A 16,392-nucleotide genomic window follows, 5' to 3' on the forward strand; every position below is an offset into this window, starting at 1 on the left:
TAAAACAATCTGTTAAAATAGATAAATAATAAAATAGATATATAAATCATATAAAAATAGGATATAAACCGGAGTTACAAATATAGTATGTATATTAATATCACAAGTGAAGTTAAATCTCTTTATCTTTAGTAACGATGTAATTTTATTAAAAATAAAAATTTATTTATTATTCGCATACAATAAAATAACGTTTTAGATTATGGTCACGGGATACTTGGGGTCGCATTGATCATTGGTCACTGATTCAATAACGTATATCAAAAAGAAAAAATAAACCAATTATCCAGTTTTACTGATTCATTCTTATTCGATCAAAATAAGATTGCGTTTGCGCGATCATAACCAATCACCGATGTGGCTCTAAAATATCACATTTCCCGCTCCTCGGAAATGACTTCAGTTATTGCTTGGTTCCTATTCTTTATATTTCTATGTTCATGATTTGCGTCACATGTTTTTCTTGATTGTATCAAGTATTGTAAAATAATAAGATGGGCAAAGCAAAAAAAATAAAGGTTTCTAAACAACCTAAAACAGCCTTAGGTGATCAAATAGAAGAAGAAAAAGCTGTAAAATCGAACAACAGGCGAAAGGTCAGAATTCGCCACGAAGATGATGATAAGGTTAGATTTATATATCTTCATTTTTTTAATACAAAAATGATTTTGATTAATATTTTATTATTGAGTGTGTTATTCTTAAAACACAGTAGCAATTCTGATTGATAAAGTTTCGTCTTTTAGTATAATTTGTCATGGAATAAAATATAATATTTTTAAAATTAATTTACATTTACATCGCTTATACTATAATAAATCATTTTAGATATTTAGTATAAATTAATTTTTAATATATAACTTTGATTGCAACTGTATAGTTTGTGGACCCTGCTCTTACAAAACGAATCCTATCTCAAGCCAGACGACAACAAATGGAAATTGAAGAAGAAAATGGAATTGGACAAAGTGCAAAATCTATAAAGAAACCATTAATAAAACTTGACACTAATGCTGAATTTAGTGATTCAGAGGAAGTATCAAGTGAAGATGAACAGGATACTGTACTGCATTATGAACATTTTGAAATAAATGAAGAAGATGAAAGAGCTATACAAATGTTCATGCCTAAGGATGCTGCCCCTATGAAGACATTAGCTGATATAATATTAGAAAAGTTAACAGAAAAGAAAACAGAAGTTGAAACTCAATTTTCAGATGCAGGCTCAATTCAAATGCAAGAATTAGACCCAAGAGTGAAAGCAATGTATGAAGGTGTTAGAGATGTATTAACAAAATATCGCAGTGGAAAATTACCTAAAGCATTCAAAATTGTTCCTAATTTAAAAAATTGGGAACAAATATTATATATTACTGATCCAACAAAATGGTCAGCTGCAGCAATGTATCAAGCTACTCGACTATTTGCCTCTAATCTCAAAGAAAAAATGGCGCAAAGATTTTATAATTTAATATTATTACCACGAATTAGAGATGACTTAGCAGAATATAAAAGATTAAATTTTCATTTATATCAAGCATTACGGAAAGCACTGTATAAACCTGCTGGTTTCATGAAAGGAATTTTACTTCCACTTTTAGAATCTGGAACCTGTACATTAAGAGAAGCTGTTATTATTGGATCTGTGCTTGCTAAAAATTCAATACCAACTTTACATTCTTCAGCAGCAATATTAAAAATTGCAGAAATGGATTACACTGGAGCTAATAGCATTTTTCTTAGAATATTTTTAGATAAAAAATATGCTCTTCCATATAGGGTTATTGATGCGGTGGTATTTCATTTTCTTAGGTAAAAATTTAAAATTAAGATATAATTTTAGTAATGTTTCAATTTCAGTAATAACATTTATTTTTAGATTCGAAAGAGATCCTAGAGAGCTTCCAGTTTTATGGCATCAGGCATTATTAACTTTTGTACAACGTTATAAGGGTGATATTAGTTCTGAACAAAAAGAAGCTTTATTAGGATTATTAAGGAAACAATCTCATCATACAATTACACCTGAAATAAGAAGAGAATTGCAACATGCTAAATGCAGAGACATAGAAATCACAGAACCCAAATTAGAACCTATGGTTTGCTAGATATTTGTACTTTATTAATTTTGTAAATTAAAACATTAATAGTTATAAAATGAAATTCATCTTTTTTATCATATGTTTCAATCTAACTTCTAACTACTGTTACTATACTTGACATTTGATCCATGAATCTGTACGCTGCTGAAAACAGAGTGCAATAACATGTAAATTATTAATCCTTTCTAAGTTACTTCAGGCAATAAATAAATAAGTTTTAGTGCAATCCAATTTTAAGAATCAGAAAAATTTCTAGACAATATATGGTATGTTGCAAATTTAATGACAATAATGGAATTGTTGTATATCAAAACAATTGAACATAACAATTATATAAATATAATAAAAATGTCAGCTAGTTTGCTATATTATTATATTATGCTATATTAAGCTATGTTCGATTAGAATTACAGAAATACAAAATTTTAGCAACTAATCACGATTACTTTTGATAAACATAGAGTACTCAATAATTATATTGAATTGGGTAATTATAACCATTTTTGATAACAAAAAGTTTATATAACTTACAATATTCCTTGTAAATAAATGTTACATACATAGATATATAAATTCAAACATTTGTAAATAATTTAAAAAAGTAAATAATTTTTCTTACAGATGAATATTTATAATAAGTTATTGAAGATTTTGATATAAATGAAATATTCCGTTATTTTGCTAAATTTTGTATAAAGATGTTCTATAAGTATAAGAAAAGCTACTAAAAAGTTGTAAAAAAAATACAAGATATAAAAGGAATGGTAATGGACTTGCAATTAGTACAAAATAAGAAGAGTTTCATAATTAATGTGATTTATAAAGTATTAATACCTGATGTCAAAACGTTCATCACTGCTATTAATAAAAAACTAATAATGATTAAAATATGTATTTATTATGTCACAAAGTTTATTTTAATGTGGCTTCACTTAGTGAATCAATCTAAGTATTTTCAATCTCTTAATTTAAGTACTAAGTATCAGTTCATTATGCATATTCATATCTGATTTATCTTTTTTTCAAAATACTTAAAAACTCATGTGTGTGAAATCGAACAATACTAATTTCCTAAATATTGTTCACTCCATATTCTTTCTATTTTGACTCTTCAATATTACTTTAAATATCATCTTAACAAAGTTTAGTTTGAGACAAGTTAGTATATTAACAAATTAAATTATATCACTTTGTATTAACATAAAGCTTATTAAATACTATTGTTCAAATTAGTATTTATTATTTGAATTTATTGAAATGTTTCTTTTCTTAAAATTTTATGACTTTCTTAGTAACTACAAAATACATGTTAAAATTTTTATTCATTTTTTTATGATGGAACTTGAAATATCTATATTAATATTAGGCTTTTAATAGAAACAAAAATTGATAATTACATCACATTAACAATATTTTAAATACATATACGATACATTTAATTTTTTAATATTTTACCTTTTTATTAAAAATGACTGATTACAATTATTTTGAGCAGTAAAAATATGCCAAACAAATACAAACGCTTTCAAATATTGACATATTTGACTGTATATGGATATACAAAATATATACAAAAATATTGAACTTTGAGATGTTAAAATCAGATGTTATTTTTGTGCTTGTACTATTAGATTAGTTTTCGAAATTACATGTAGAAACATTCAATAATACAAATTGATGAATGTTGAACAATATTGTACAATTAGATTTTTCAATTATACACAATCTCAAATACGGAATTAAAAATTTAAATAAAAGTTCTGATATTTTGTTATCAATAATGGTAATTAGTATATTTGCTGTAATAACTAATAGATTTTGTTATATTTAAGGCCACCTTCGTGATCCTTGGTAATTGATTCTTCCAGATTGTTTAAGATATTTTACAATGAATTTTTTTCCAATGCGTTATGAGTTAGACATCATATAAGTTTAATATTAAATTATCTATTTAAAAGTAATCCATTTTAAATTACTTTTTAATATATTTTTTAATTTAAAAATAATGTATTGTGAACACGACCAATACTTTTACATGTTCAAACTTGCTATTTTCAAAATTTTTATGTTTTTTACAATATATTTTACGTACATCCAAAATTATAATAAGTACTTAAATATTCTATTCCCCAATGTAGAGAGATTGCAACATATATATTAAAAAATATTTAAGAAATTGCTTATTGATTAGAGTTGTCTATTGGTTAAACAATTATTTAAAATATTTCAAGATATTTTTACAATGTTGTGAACCTGGTTCTGAATAACAGTGCTACAACTTGAGTGTATACATATTGCAATATTTGAAATTTCAAAAATTTTTATATATTTAGATTTCTCAAATTACCTAAAATTTATTTTTTCTTAAAGAAGCTAGTAATGCTCTTGGATCCAGCTGCTGCTTTTTGTCTAGCTAATTCTTTCTTACCAATTGTAGCTTTTTGAGGCTATATAAAAAGATACATCATGAAAACCTATGTTATAAACATGCATTGTAAGATACAAGTACCCTTTTTTAAATTACCTTTTCTAATTTAGTTGACTCAGGTGTTTTTGGTTTTAATACTGATTCATTTTCAGTTGTATCTTTCTTAGGTTTCTTTTCTTCAACAGTATCTTTAGGACTATTTAATTTCCGTTTCTTATTTTCTGATTCATCTGCTAAATTTAAATGTTGTGCTAATTTTTTTGATAAATCTTCTTGAAGATACTCTGATACAATGCCATGTGCATATTTTAAATATTCTAAACAAAAAATGAGTATATTAATACCTTTTTCCTAATCCCAACATAAATAGATATTGTTTTATCTCTGAATGTTTATTGAAACAATAATTGAATTTGCTATTTACTAAAATTTTTCATGCATGAAATTTATTTCATATCTTACCCACTTCTGAAGCAGTTTCAAGTTTAGTACTTTTAACATAAGTAGCACTAATAGCACCCTGTGATACATGAATGCCCTTCTGTTTTAATACTTCAATTACTCTTTCCACTTTCTTATGCAACCAGATTAATGCTTTTTCTTCATTAAATTTATAAGCTTGTAAAGATTCATCTCCCTTGCGGTCAGCGACTAGAGTCAGTTTTAAATTCTGACATTGAGTAAGACGAGTCGTTTCTATAAAATCTTCATCCCAAAGACATTGTTCTAATGGTTGTGCTTGTTGTGACTACGAGTGTAATATTTTTACTACTACTTAGAATATTAAACCCATAACAGTCAATTAAATCCCTACATTATGTCACAATAGATTAACATATATAATAATAAGTAAAATATAATAATGGAGATTTACCTTTCTTAAATAAGGTAATATTAAAAATATTGGATCAATAGGAGTAGATAAATGTAACTTTCCATCAGATTTTACATTATCATCTATAAACCATGACCTTTTATTTTCATCAAATGTCAGAACTTCTTGTACTGTTACATTGCCTGGACTAAATACAAACATTGCAGGTTGATTTGTAGCTGGATGTCTTAATTTAATAACATCAGGTACACCACCATCTGTATTATTTAAACTATCACCTGGAAGGCATAGAGATTATGTTGATCTATTTTATGAATATATTATTAAGAAATATAGTATAACTAATGAAACAGTAAGAAATAGGAAAATATTTAAAATTAATAAATAATAGGAAAATATTTATAATTATTAATAAGTTTAATCATCTTGGGTAGTGCTGGTATATGTCTAACGGTTATAAATAATATATAATAGAGAAATTTAAATACGAAATAATTTTTATTTATGCACCTTTCATTAGGAAAACCCATGTATTTGTGCCTGGATGTGAATTTGTTGTTTTAACACATTTTTTTGGTGATGCTTTGGTACGCGGCATATTTACGCGCGTTTTACACAAATCGATATTACGTTAGGTTATTTATTCCTTTCACAGAATTTTCCCCTTGTATTAATGCACATACACACAACAAATTTAGCGATCAGCCATTTTTCGTAGAACCCTCAAATTGTAACGTCTTATTACTAGATAATTGAAATATATTATATTGTGTATCTCTTTTAATAAATAAACAGGTTAAACGCGACATGCCGCCAATGTTGTAGGAAACAACATTTGAAATCTCGATGCGTAGTCGAACATCAGTGAATGGTCGATGATCGGAGTATTAGCAGAAAAGAGGCGTTACCGCGCTAATGAGCCATCTTTTAAAAAAGAAAGATACATGAAAATCGTACTCTAGTGTGAAAGATTTAAACTACACATATGTCATTTTTACTGATATGATATATGTATATTTAATTCCCATGTAATTTTGTATAAAACACATTTTAATGTTTACATATATAAAAATATATTGATAGTTTAAAAATATAATTTCAATCTATTTTAATTCAATAGCATGATTAACACTATATATTTTATTACGCTTATTATTTTTTCCTGTATGCATATATATATTAAATTTTACGTATATAGGAATATAACAATTATAAATATCCTCTATCCTATTATGTATATTTCTTTCACAATAGTCATATCGGGTAAATATATCTGTATAAAAACATCCACACTTAACTAACATAATTTTAATAAATTTACCATTATATATAAATAATTAAATCAGCGGGTTTCGTTATATTTTATATAGATGATCCGATTAAATGTTTAAATCTTATGTAATACATCAATATTATATTATATAAATACCAGGAAAATAATTTAATTATTTGGATGTATAAAATTTAAATTTTTGCAATAAGTAAACTATAAAAAATGTAAATTTGAATATTTTACACTTATAACTTGATACTGGAACTCCTTCTTTGTTGATATTCCCTTACACAGACAAAAATAATATTTAACTACAAATGAAAATAAAGAAATTTATTAAAATAAATTACATTGCATTCTTCTTTTTGTAAGAGTTGCTAATATAGAATGTACTAAACAAAAAAATTGTGAAAGTCGAATAACCTTCTAAAAATTATCGAAAGAAGTTGTTATAAAATTTCCAATTGAACTATAGTTATTCTATTATTATATGGGTATAAAGAAAATACAACAATATAATTTCAAACTTAAAAATCCACGTATGGTGTAACACAAATTTAGTAAACATAAGAAGACATACAAAATACATTAACTGATGACATTTCCGAATCTTGATTTCATAATGATTAAGTAAATATGTAAGAATAAGTATATACGTTTATACATATAGTATCCGTTATGATGTCATTGGAAGCATTGTGGCCTTTTTTCTCTTACTCATTACTCACGTTCTAGTTAGTAAGCACCTTGAAAGAACTATGTACGTATATACATGACGTGATGCGAAAGTGGGTGTGCCCATCATTGGTTAGCCGGCTATCAAACGTAAAGCTCCTCTCCGTTTTTATTTTTCGGAAACAGTTTATTGGTAAGTTTTTAAAAATATTTTTATTGTAAATACATCTTCATGCATATAAGCATAAATTAACATAAAAAATAATATTATAGACTATATTGCAATGTACAATATAGATATTTATATTATTCTTTGGTATTGATCAATTTAACTAACAATTATCTTTATTTATTTTAAGCAGTTCCCTGCGTAGTCAAAAATGTCACAACAACAGTATTATCCGTTTAAAGTAAGTATCTCTTAATTATTTATTAGAAGCTTAAAACATTCTTTAAATGACTGCTTTTAAGATTAGTCTATTTTTGGTATGAGCATTGATCGACCGTATTTTTATCGCTGCTTCGCTTGAGCTAATCAATCAGCGTTCAACTTCTCTTCGTATTATGAATATATATTTATAAAACAGTTTATGCTTTATTAGAAATTTAATATTATTAGTGTTATAAATTCTTTATATCATAATAATTTGCAATAAAGTACTTATGTCCTTAGCACGAATTATTGGAATATAGAAAATTAATTTAAATGGAAAAGAGTTTATTATATCTTATATATAAGAGTTATTATATCTTTCAAAAAAGATCTACACACACACTTTAGATATAAGTTCCATATTATGTTAATATAAAAAAGCTTTTTAATTTTAGGTATATATTTAAAAAATATATGTTTTTTGCTTTAATTCACTAAATATTGTTTTACTAAAATATATATATTAGACAAAAATTTGCATATTATTTAATGATAACAAACATTTTTCTTAATATTAATAAATTATATTTTTTTAAATTTCTTACATATCATAGTACCAACTTGTTGATAGCTTATAATAATGATTTAAGTAAAAAGATAATTATTATTCATATATGAATTGTATAATATAAAGACATATAAATCTATAAATATTTTAATTTATTTAAAATGATATAAAAGAAATAATCCTCTATAGTGTACTCCAACGGTATATCCTGCGGAACCATTTGATGCAAATGCAGATGCTACAATGTTGCGTAAAGCAATGAAAGGTTTTGGTACTGATGAAAAAACTATTATTGATGTACTTACAAGGAGAGGAATTGTTCAGAGATTAGAAATTGCTGAAGCATATAAAACTTTATATGGAAAAGATTTGGTTAGTGATTTAAAAAGTGAATTAACAGGGAAATTGGAAGATGTTATAATTGCTCTTATGACACCGTTACCTCATTATTATGCTAAAGAACTACATGATGCAGTTAGTGGATTAGGAACTGATGAGGAAGCAATTGTAGAAATTTTATGTACATTGAGTAATTACGGTATACGTACTATTGCAGCATTTTATGAGAACTGTAAGTCTAGCAATTATTTATTTTAATTAAATTTTAGAAAAATAAGTTTAATATAAATTTATATAGGACTATTATATAAAACATTTATATTTATTAATTCAAAAATACTTTGTTCTTAACAGTATATGGAAAATCTCTTGAAAGTGAATTAAAGGGAGATACTTCAGGACATTTCAAAAGATTATTAGTTTCTCTTGTTCAAGCAAACAGGGATGAAAATCAAGGAATAGATCAAGCACAAGCTATAGCAGATGCTCAGGCACTTTATGAAGCTGGTATTTATAATAATACAAACTATTTTTAATAAAAGAGGATTATATGATTATTTTTAATAATTATTAATAAAGTAAAAGAAATCTGTGTTTTGTTTTGATATAAGAATTATTAACCATAAGTAATATAATATATTTACTTGAAACATAATTATTTATTTTGGTATAGGTGAGAAACAATGGGGCACAGATGAATCACAGTTTAATGCTATTTTAGTAACACGTAGCTATCAGCAATTAAGACAGACTTTTATTGAATATGAAAAAATATCTGGTCATGACATTGAAGTTGCTATTAAGAAAGAGTTTTCTGGAAGCCTTGAGAAGGGTCTCCTTGGAATAGGTCAGTATTTTGTTTATAGAAATGCTTAATACAGTGTTCCCTGGATCATTGTAACAGTCATATTCTCAATACACCCTCATCATATTTTGCTAGATCAGGTCCTCAGAGTCATGTGACTGATTATTAAAGAAAACAGAGCAAAAAGTGCATAACAGAAATAAAAGTTTCTATCTCTTTCTTATGAGAATATTATCAATAGATGGATGAAGTCTTCCTAATTAAAATGAGTACAAATATGATCTTACTTAGACTCACTTTCATTGGAAAAACCTTATCTGTACGTTTGTAGTACGTTTATTAATGTCTAATAAACACTAGAAAATTTATTTTTGCTGTAGGAAATCTGAACAATGCTCTATCTATTTGTAACTTCTTGATTTTGAATATAATTACAATGATGTGTGGGAAACACTGTACAATGAAATTGTAGTATTGACATTATTGAACTATATACTATATATTTATGTTTTAATTTAAGAACTGTGTTTTATATAATTTAATATAAATGCTATGATTTTTATACAACAGTAAAATGTGTAAAATCAAAAGTTGGTTTCTTTGCTGAGCGATTATATGCCAGTATGCATGGTATTGGTACAAAGGATCGAACATTGATCCGCATCATTGTTTCTCGAAGTGAAATTGATTTAGGTGATATTAAAAAAGCTTTTGAAGAACGTTATGGAAAATCATTGGAAAGCTGGATTGCGGTATGTATTCATATTGCTCTTTCTTCAATATTTTATGATATATTATTAGTTAGTAAAGTATTGTAGTATGTTGTTAAAATATATTTCTAGCAATACACTGTATATATAGTTCTATAAATAAAATTGTTTTTAAAAAAAAACATAGAATAGAAGTAAAGCTTGATTTTAACTTTAATTAAGTAATGCGATGCTCAGATGATACTCATACTCATGAGATATGTATTACATTATCGATCAAACATTTAGTTCAGTATGTTCGGATTTATATCTTATTCATTAAGGTAAATAATCTCATAGATGTATAATGGGCTATTCTGTGTATCTAAAGAATTAAAGATAACTATATATGATTTCAAAAATTTTGCTCATAGTACTAAAATTAGAAAGTAGTAAAAATTTCATTCTAATAAAAATTTCTAACTGCAGATTACATCACATACAATTGAATATTAATGTTTAAATTAATACCTAAATTTTCTGTTCTAGGGTGATACATCTGGAGATTACAAAAAGGCTTTACTCTCACTTGTTTCTACTTAATTAAGAGAAAATATTTCATGATAAATTCCAAAGCTTTAATAATATTTATGGCTCAAATAAAAGATGAGTGTCTTGCACACTTTTGCTTATACTTTTGCTTTACATCAATCTATTAATTAAATATATGGGTATAAAGGATTGTGCATTTTACTATATTTTTTACACAATTTTGGAATCTCGGAAGAATCTTTATGGTGCTATACTGTGCTTTTTATGATATACTAAAATTTATTTTTTATGAAATATACTAGTTTACTAAATTGCATAGTTATATACTATTTTTTATTAAAAATGTTTATATATATATGTATATTTGACGATGAAAACCTACTATTTGTACAAATTGTTATAAAAAAGATCTTTATGAATATAAATATATTAAAATGTTAAACATTATATATTTAGTACGTTGAATATTTAGTGGCTAGCCGTGTTTTATAGATATATAAGTCTTGAAATATGTGTAAGTTATATCAGAGAGGAAATTTCCTCTCTGGTTTTATATATTTATCAAACATACTTTTATATAACATTTAATTTCAATATTTATAAATTTTACACATAACATTATTATAACATAATTTACTTTTAATAGTGTTTATTTTATACGTTTAAAAAATTATTTTATATTTATTTAAAAAAAGACAATACTTGTTAAATATACAAACTTTACAGCATCTAACGCAACGCAAATACTCAAATAAAAAACAATAATAAAAAAACATACAGAGAACATAGTAAGGGGAGATAGCATAAGTCCAATTCTCTTTTCACTATCCTATCTTACCTTAAGAAACCTTAGAAAATGTATACGACTGATAATTAAGATACTAGAACTGAAATCAAATCTGAAATATACTACACTACAGTTTTATCTCGAAATAAGTTTTGCCTATAATAACTGGTTTCTGACTCAAAATAAGCAACTCGCTATCTCCTCTTCTTCACTTGAATTCGCCGACAGAGTGAGAGATTCGAAACGAGTAAGAAGTCTGTGAAAGCAAGAAGCCATACATTTTTGTGATCGAATGAATAGTGACATCATTTAATAGAAAACGAATAGAATATATATAATGCTTTCTCATTCTAATATTAGCGATCCTGACGTGTTATATACTGCTCGACTGATCACTTTATGAAATTGCCGTTATCTCAAGCCTCTCATTCCTTCTTCGTGTTCTTTTTTGTCTCATTCGAGAATAAAATTAAGCCATATAGTACCAGTATAGTCTCGAATGTATTGCTTATTTCGATCCGAAACTGTATATTACGATATATTATTTGTTATTCCATAATATATGATAGATTGTGTTATATTCTGCTATATTTTATTATATTATGTAGTTCACACAAGATACAGGAGATTATACAGATGCAATAGCAATTTATTATAGTTAAAGTTAAAAAACAATTAAAATTACATCAAGTGTATACATTTGTAACACAGATTGTATCAGACTTTAGATCTTACTGTAATAAACAAATAATAATGGCAGCATATAAAATTTAAAATTTGTGTTTGTATATTAAGTAGAGAAATAAGACCAATAGAAAAAGCTAATTTGTTAAAGAAATGTATTTCTCCTCTTATGTTGATATTGAATACTGATCATTTTTTCTTGTTATTTCTTAAACTTCTACGTACAAATCCTAAGGAAATATTAATAACATTAATTATAGCTATGTTCATAATCATGATTATATAGTATTGTATACTAATCCTAAGAAAATATTAATAACATTAATTATAGCTATCTTCATAATCATAATTATATAGTATCGTATACCTGTATTACATTTGGTGCGTTTTTTATTAACAGAAGATGTTTTATTATTCGATGGATAAAACAAAGCTGGCATTCTTTCAAAATACTTAAGCATTGGAGTTGGTAAGGTTTTGTCTAATGGAATCCAAGGTGGACTAGGTAAAGTGTGAAATATTTCATCATAAATTGTATGAATATCAAGATTATTTTTTCTGCAAATAGATAATGGGACAATAAAATTAAATAATACATTATTTTACGATCACTTACCCTGAACTTTCTGCTGATTTAAAAACAGCAGCAAATGCTCCATTTCTTATTGTATGTCTCAAAATATAACGTCCTGGAGATAAATTTGCAAGAGATTGAATAACATTATGTAAAATTATCAAAGTATTTTCAACTTTCGTGTTATAAAGTCTTTTAATTTCATTATTTATAGATATTGCTGTACGATGTTCTATTTGTAATATTTCTGATGTTTCACTTGATATTCGAACTAAAATAAATATACATACATTGCATTACTTTTGGGTGTATTATTGTAACATATTTCTATGCAAATATAACACAACTAATTTATTATACTGATATTGTTGATTTCAAATAATTTACCTCGAGCTAGAACTGTATGAGGCCTAAATATCAAAGATACCCATTGTTTCAATGCTTCTTCTAATGTTACAGCTTCAGCACCAAGATCAGGCTGATGCTCTAATTTTGGTGTTAACAATAATAATCTTTGTACTTCATCCTCTAAAATCTGTAAAAATAAGGTAAATAATTAACTCAACACTATATTATTAATTTTAACTGTTTTCCTCAGACCTTTTAAAAACATTTCAATAAATTAAAAGTATATTAAATTTTACATAGCAAACACAAACCTCAACCCCATGTGTTTTTGTTCGAACTAACATTTTATATTCTTTAATAACGTCTTTCATTAATTCATTCTGTTCTGAAAGTAGTGGTCCAATTGTAAACAAGTTATATGATACACAATTTTCCATCATTTCAGAGGTTCCATCTTGTATATCTATTAATTCATAAAATTGATTACTTTTAATGCTTTTATTACTTGTTCTTTTTTCAGTTTTTATAGCTTATATAACTAGTAATTTTCATGAAGACATAACTTAGGAGACATATATTTATATAAATATTAAATATATTTTTACCTTCATTACTTGTAGAACTAAAGGAATTACAAAAATTAGAAGCAGTTGTATGCAAAGATTCTTCACAGTTTGTCAGATTCTGTTGAGTTAAAATTTCTTCAAAACTTTTATCCTCTTCTGGTGCATTTGAAGATAACTCATTGTTAATTTTTGTTGAAGCATTTTCATATTCTTCTTCTAATTTTAATAGTTTTTCACAATTAACATCATCAAATATATTATCATCTTCATTACTATTATTATGTAGTCAAAGGTGTAAATTGTAATATTATTCATAATTAATTAAAAAGAGAAATACAATTTAAATAAAAATATGTGGAAAGAATAAGTTTCTATCTTACCTCTCTAAAGCTAAATGTTTGGTACCAATAAAAAAATATTTCAGAATATATTTATACACCCAAGTATTTTTTTCTGGTATAGTACTTGCAACTGGGGGTGCTGGCTTATCTATGTAGATAACATTTTTATCATTGTGCCTTTTAATGACTATGGGTAAAATCCATGAATTTGAATATGTTGGACCAATATTATTTACTAAACAATTAAGACCACTGGATGAAATTACCAAATCTACATTATTATCTTCAGCCAATTTTTGACAATTTGCATCTTCACTTACAGGTAGTTTAAAAAACATCAATGATTCTTTGACATTTTCTTTTTCAGGAAGAAATCGTTTTTGTAATTGTTCTGAATTTATATGTAGCATACATGGTCTACTAAAAGTTGGCAACACTATCTTTTGTAATTTACCCTTCAAAAAAGAATAAAAAAAGATTTGTAAAGCAATAAAACATAATATATTGTTTTTATTAGCCACATCTCTAATTATATACATTATTTATAACTACTTATAAATAATATCTGTATTACTCACCAGTTGTAAACAATTAGAAAGAAATTTTACTTGAATATTTTTATCTGCTACAAATGGAATGCTTGTTATTTCAGCGTAATACCTAGGTAATTTATAAATACATTGTAACTTTAATTTCCAATGTAAATTTATATAATCTTCACATGTGATTTTAAATGATCTTTCATGCCATTTACTTTTTGCAAACTCCAAAAATTCATCTTGCTCTTTAGATATTATTTGTTGTAAGTCCTACAATAACAGACATAATTATATATTATAGAAAATAATTTAAAATTACTTATAATTAATTTATAACTTCTTTATTAAGAGAGCAATTTCAATAATTTTTTATGACATTATGCTTTAAGTACCATATATACTTTTAATTCTTTTCTCTCTATTTGTGTTAGCTTCGGTTTATCAGATTTTGAAAATTTTAACAAGACTCTTAAACACATTGCTTGTTGTTCCTTGTTTAGTTTGGATTTCTTAAGACTTTTAAACATTGGTTTAACAATACCAGGTATATAACATTTGGTCTTTTTTGTGTGCTTAGGTTCATATTCTTTTTCCATTTTACTTAAGTCCAGATCAGCATCCTTCATTAGATAGATTTTAACATTCTTGTAATCTTCTTCAATATCTTTAAATGGATCTTTGAAATTCCCAGTCATAATTCGATACATCACACTTTCTTTCTCTAATCTTCTTTCATTAACAAAAGTATTATCTATTAGGTCTTCCAATGCAGTATTCCTATTAAATTTGATACATAATATTAAAATTTTTATTTATTATAGTTTAGAAATTTACAATTATTTTATAACAATTTCAATAATCAATATTTAGATAATAATAAATGTATTTAACATGTACATACATTTTTTTATGGCAAAGTATCTTAAACAACTCAAATATGTAATTAAGAATAGAAACTTTCATAATAATATAACAGATTACATATTTTTAATAAAGATAATATAATATTTTTTATAAATTATTACATAAACATATGGAAAATAATTTATTTTATTAGTAAAATATAATTCATAATAAGGTTGAAAAAAATAGGAAAATTAAGTAAAAAAATACAAAATTGCTGTTTTGCATAAATAAAATTTATGGTGTTTATGGTATGAATCATAAATTTCATTAAAATGATAAATATCATCTATTTTCTGCTAAAGTAAAAAAATAGCAATAATCTTGGTAGTTTCTGCTGATTAAAATATATACTAATTCTTAATAAGTTAAGATATTTAAAAATGATTCTTTGTACTTACCAATCAATACTTGAAAATCTATCCATGATTAATAAATTAAAATAAACTATTCATGAACTGCATGTGCTCAAATTATCTTTTTAAATCATATTATTCTTATAGACCTTTTTCTTTTCTGTTGTATCAAAAATTTGTTTAAATTGTATAATTGAGGTTATCATACATAAGTCGTTAGCGTTTAGTTTCTAAATTTATAGATTTAAAGTACGCAACGCTCTCTGATAACCCCCTGATGACAGGTATGACAATAACAGATAAGACGTAACTATCATAGTCATTGACATGCACAAAATTTATTATACTTTCCGTTTTACAAATTTACTATCATAAACATCGTATTCTATTTACTCTAATTACATTTGTGTCGAAGTAAAGAATTCATAATTGCTTTACGATGTTCTCTTTCAGTAAGCTGTTGGTGAATGGTGCAGTTTTAACCCCTTTATCTTGCTATACCTCTTACTAATGTCATTATTTAAAAAATACATGATGTAAAAATAGGTTTCCACGTATAAAAAGAAACAATCTGTAATGATTTTAAAGAAAAAAGTTTGTAATGGGAAATGTAGGTATTAAAAATGTAAGAATTGATAGTTATGTTTTCAAAAAT

General features: G+C 25.3%; 4 protein-coding genes across 4 annotated transcripts; 2 read left to right on the forward strand and 2 right to left on the reverse strand.

Annotated features, from left to right (window-relative positions):
- The first annotated feature begins 220 nt into the window (after positions 1 to 220).
- Positions 221 to 2,186, forward strand: LOC100741549 (bystin). Its single transcript, XM_003490111.4, has 3 exons — positions 221 to 626; positions 881 to 1,812; positions 1,880 to 2,186. Exons 1-3 carry the CDS (start codon positions 495 to 497, stop codon positions 2,106 to 2,108), a joined length of 1,293 nt encoding a protein of 430 aa, XP_003490159.1. The 5' UTR covers positions 221 to 494; the 3' UTR covers positions 2,109 to 2,186.
- A 1,888-nt stretch (positions 2,187 to 4,074) lies between these two features.
- Positions 4,075 to 6,344, reverse strand: LOC100741672 (ribonuclease H2 subunit B). The gene is made up of 5 exons (XM_003490112.4): positions 5,876 to 6,344; positions 5,405 to 5,643; positions 4,993 to 5,278; positions 4,627 to 4,847; positions 4,075 to 4,549 (listed from the first exon to the last, which is right to left on the reverse strand). Exons 1-5 carry the CDS (start codon positions 5,961 to 5,963, stop codon positions 4,457 to 4,459), a joined length of 927 nt encoding a protein of 308 aa, XP_003490160.1. The 5' UTR covers positions 5,964 to 6,344; the 3' UTR covers positions 4,075 to 4,456.
- A 1,016-nt stretch (positions 6,345 to 7,360) lies between these two features.
- Positions 7,361 to 11,074, forward strand: LOC100741793 (annexin B9). The gene is made up of 7 exons (XM_012386542.3): positions 7,361 to 7,506; positions 7,672 to 7,723; positions 8,444 to 8,825; positions 8,948 to 9,100; positions 9,267 to 9,440; positions 9,969 to 10,150; positions 10,637 to 11,074. Exons 2-7 carry the CDS (start codon positions 7,694 to 7,696, stop codon positions 10,688 to 10,690), a joined length of 975 nt encoding a protein of 324 aa, XP_012241965.1. The 5' UTR covers positions 7,361 to 7,506; positions 7,672 to 7,693; the 3' UTR covers positions 10,691 to 11,074.
- A 980-nt stretch (positions 11,075 to 12,054) lies between these two features.
- Positions 12,055 to 16,293, reverse strand: LOC100743470. Its single transcript, XM_012386544.3, has 10 exons — positions 15,783 to 16,293; positions 14,871 to 15,255; positions 14,518 to 14,748; positions 13,979 to 14,394; positions 13,638 to 13,870; positions 13,344 to 13,495; positions 13,072 to 13,219; positions 12,727 to 12,955; positions 12,478 to 12,668; positions 12,055 to 12,340 (listed from the first exon to the last, which is right to left on the reverse strand). Exons 1-10 carry the CDS (start codon positions 15,806 to 15,808, stop codon positions 12,300 to 12,302), a joined length of 2,052 nt encoding a protein of 683 aa, XP_012241967.1. The 5' UTR covers positions 15,809 to 16,293; the 3' UTR covers positions 12,055 to 12,299.
- Positions 16,294 to 16,392: the final 99 nt, after the last annotated feature.

The sequence above is a fragment of the Bombus impatiens genome, unplaced genomic scaffold, assembly GCF_000188095.3.
Source record: "Bombus impatiens unplaced genomic scaffold, BIMP_2.2 scf_0396, whole genome shotgun sequence".
In the NCBI taxonomy this organism is placed as follows: Eukaryota; Metazoa; Arthropoda; class Insecta; order Hymenoptera; family Apidae; genus Bombus; species Bombus impatiens.

What these genes read in the sequence shown, in the direction of transcription:
- LOC100741793 (XM_012386542.3), top strand. Translation starts at nt 7,694, where the DNA reads ATGTCACAACAACAGTATTATCCGTTTAAA. An exon ending in AACAGTATTATCCGTTTAAA is followed by an intron (nt 7,724 to 8,443) that starts GTAAGTATCTCT and finishes AATCCTCTATAG; the next exon opens with TGTACTCCAACGGTATATCC. An exon ending in TGCAGCATTTTATGAGAACT is followed by an intron (nt 8,826 to 8,947) that starts GTAAGTCTAGCA and finishes TGTTCTTAACAG; the next exon opens with TATATGGAAAATCTCTTGAA.
- LOC100743470 (XM_012386544.3), bottom strand. Translation starts at nt 15,808, where the DNA reads ATGGATAGATTTTCAAGTATTGATTG. An exon ending in TTTCTAATTGTTTACAACTG is followed by an intron (nt 14,395 to 14,517) that starts GTGAGTAATACA and finishes TCTTTTTTGAAG; the next exon opens with GGTAAATTACAAAAGATAGT. An exon ending in TCATACAGTTCTAGCTCGAG is followed by an intron (nt 12,956 to 13,071) that starts GTAAATTATTTG and finishes TATTTATTTTAG; the next exon opens with TTCGAATATCAAGTGAAACA.
- LOC100741672 (XM_003490112.4), bottom strand. Translation starts at nt 5,963, where the DNA reads ATGCCGCGTACCAAAGCATCACCAAAAAAATGTGTTAAAACAACAAAT. An exon ending in ATGGGTTTTCCTAATGAAAG is followed by an intron (nt 5,644 to 5,875) that starts GTGCATAAATAA and finishes TATGCCTTCCAG; the next exon opens with GTGATAGTTTAAATAATACA. An exon ending in TGAAACTGCTTCAGAAGTGG is followed by an intron (nt 4,848 to 4,992) that starts GTAAGATATGAA and finishes TTTTTTGTTTAG; the next exon opens with AATATTTAAAATATGCACAT.
- LOC100741549 (XM_003490111.4), top strand. Translation starts at nt 495, where the DNA reads ATGGGCAAAGCAAAAAAAATAAAGGTTTCTAAACAACCTAAAACAGCC. An exon ending in GCCACGAAGATGATGATAAG is followed by an intron (nt 627 to 880) that starts GTTAGATTTATA and finishes GCAACTGTATAG; the next exon opens with TTTGTGGACCCTGCTCTTAC. An exon ending in GTGGTATTTCATTTTCTTAG is followed by an intron (nt 1,813 to 1,879) that starts GTAAAAATTTAA and finishes ATTTATTTTTAG; the next exon opens with ATTCGAAAGAGATCCTAGAG.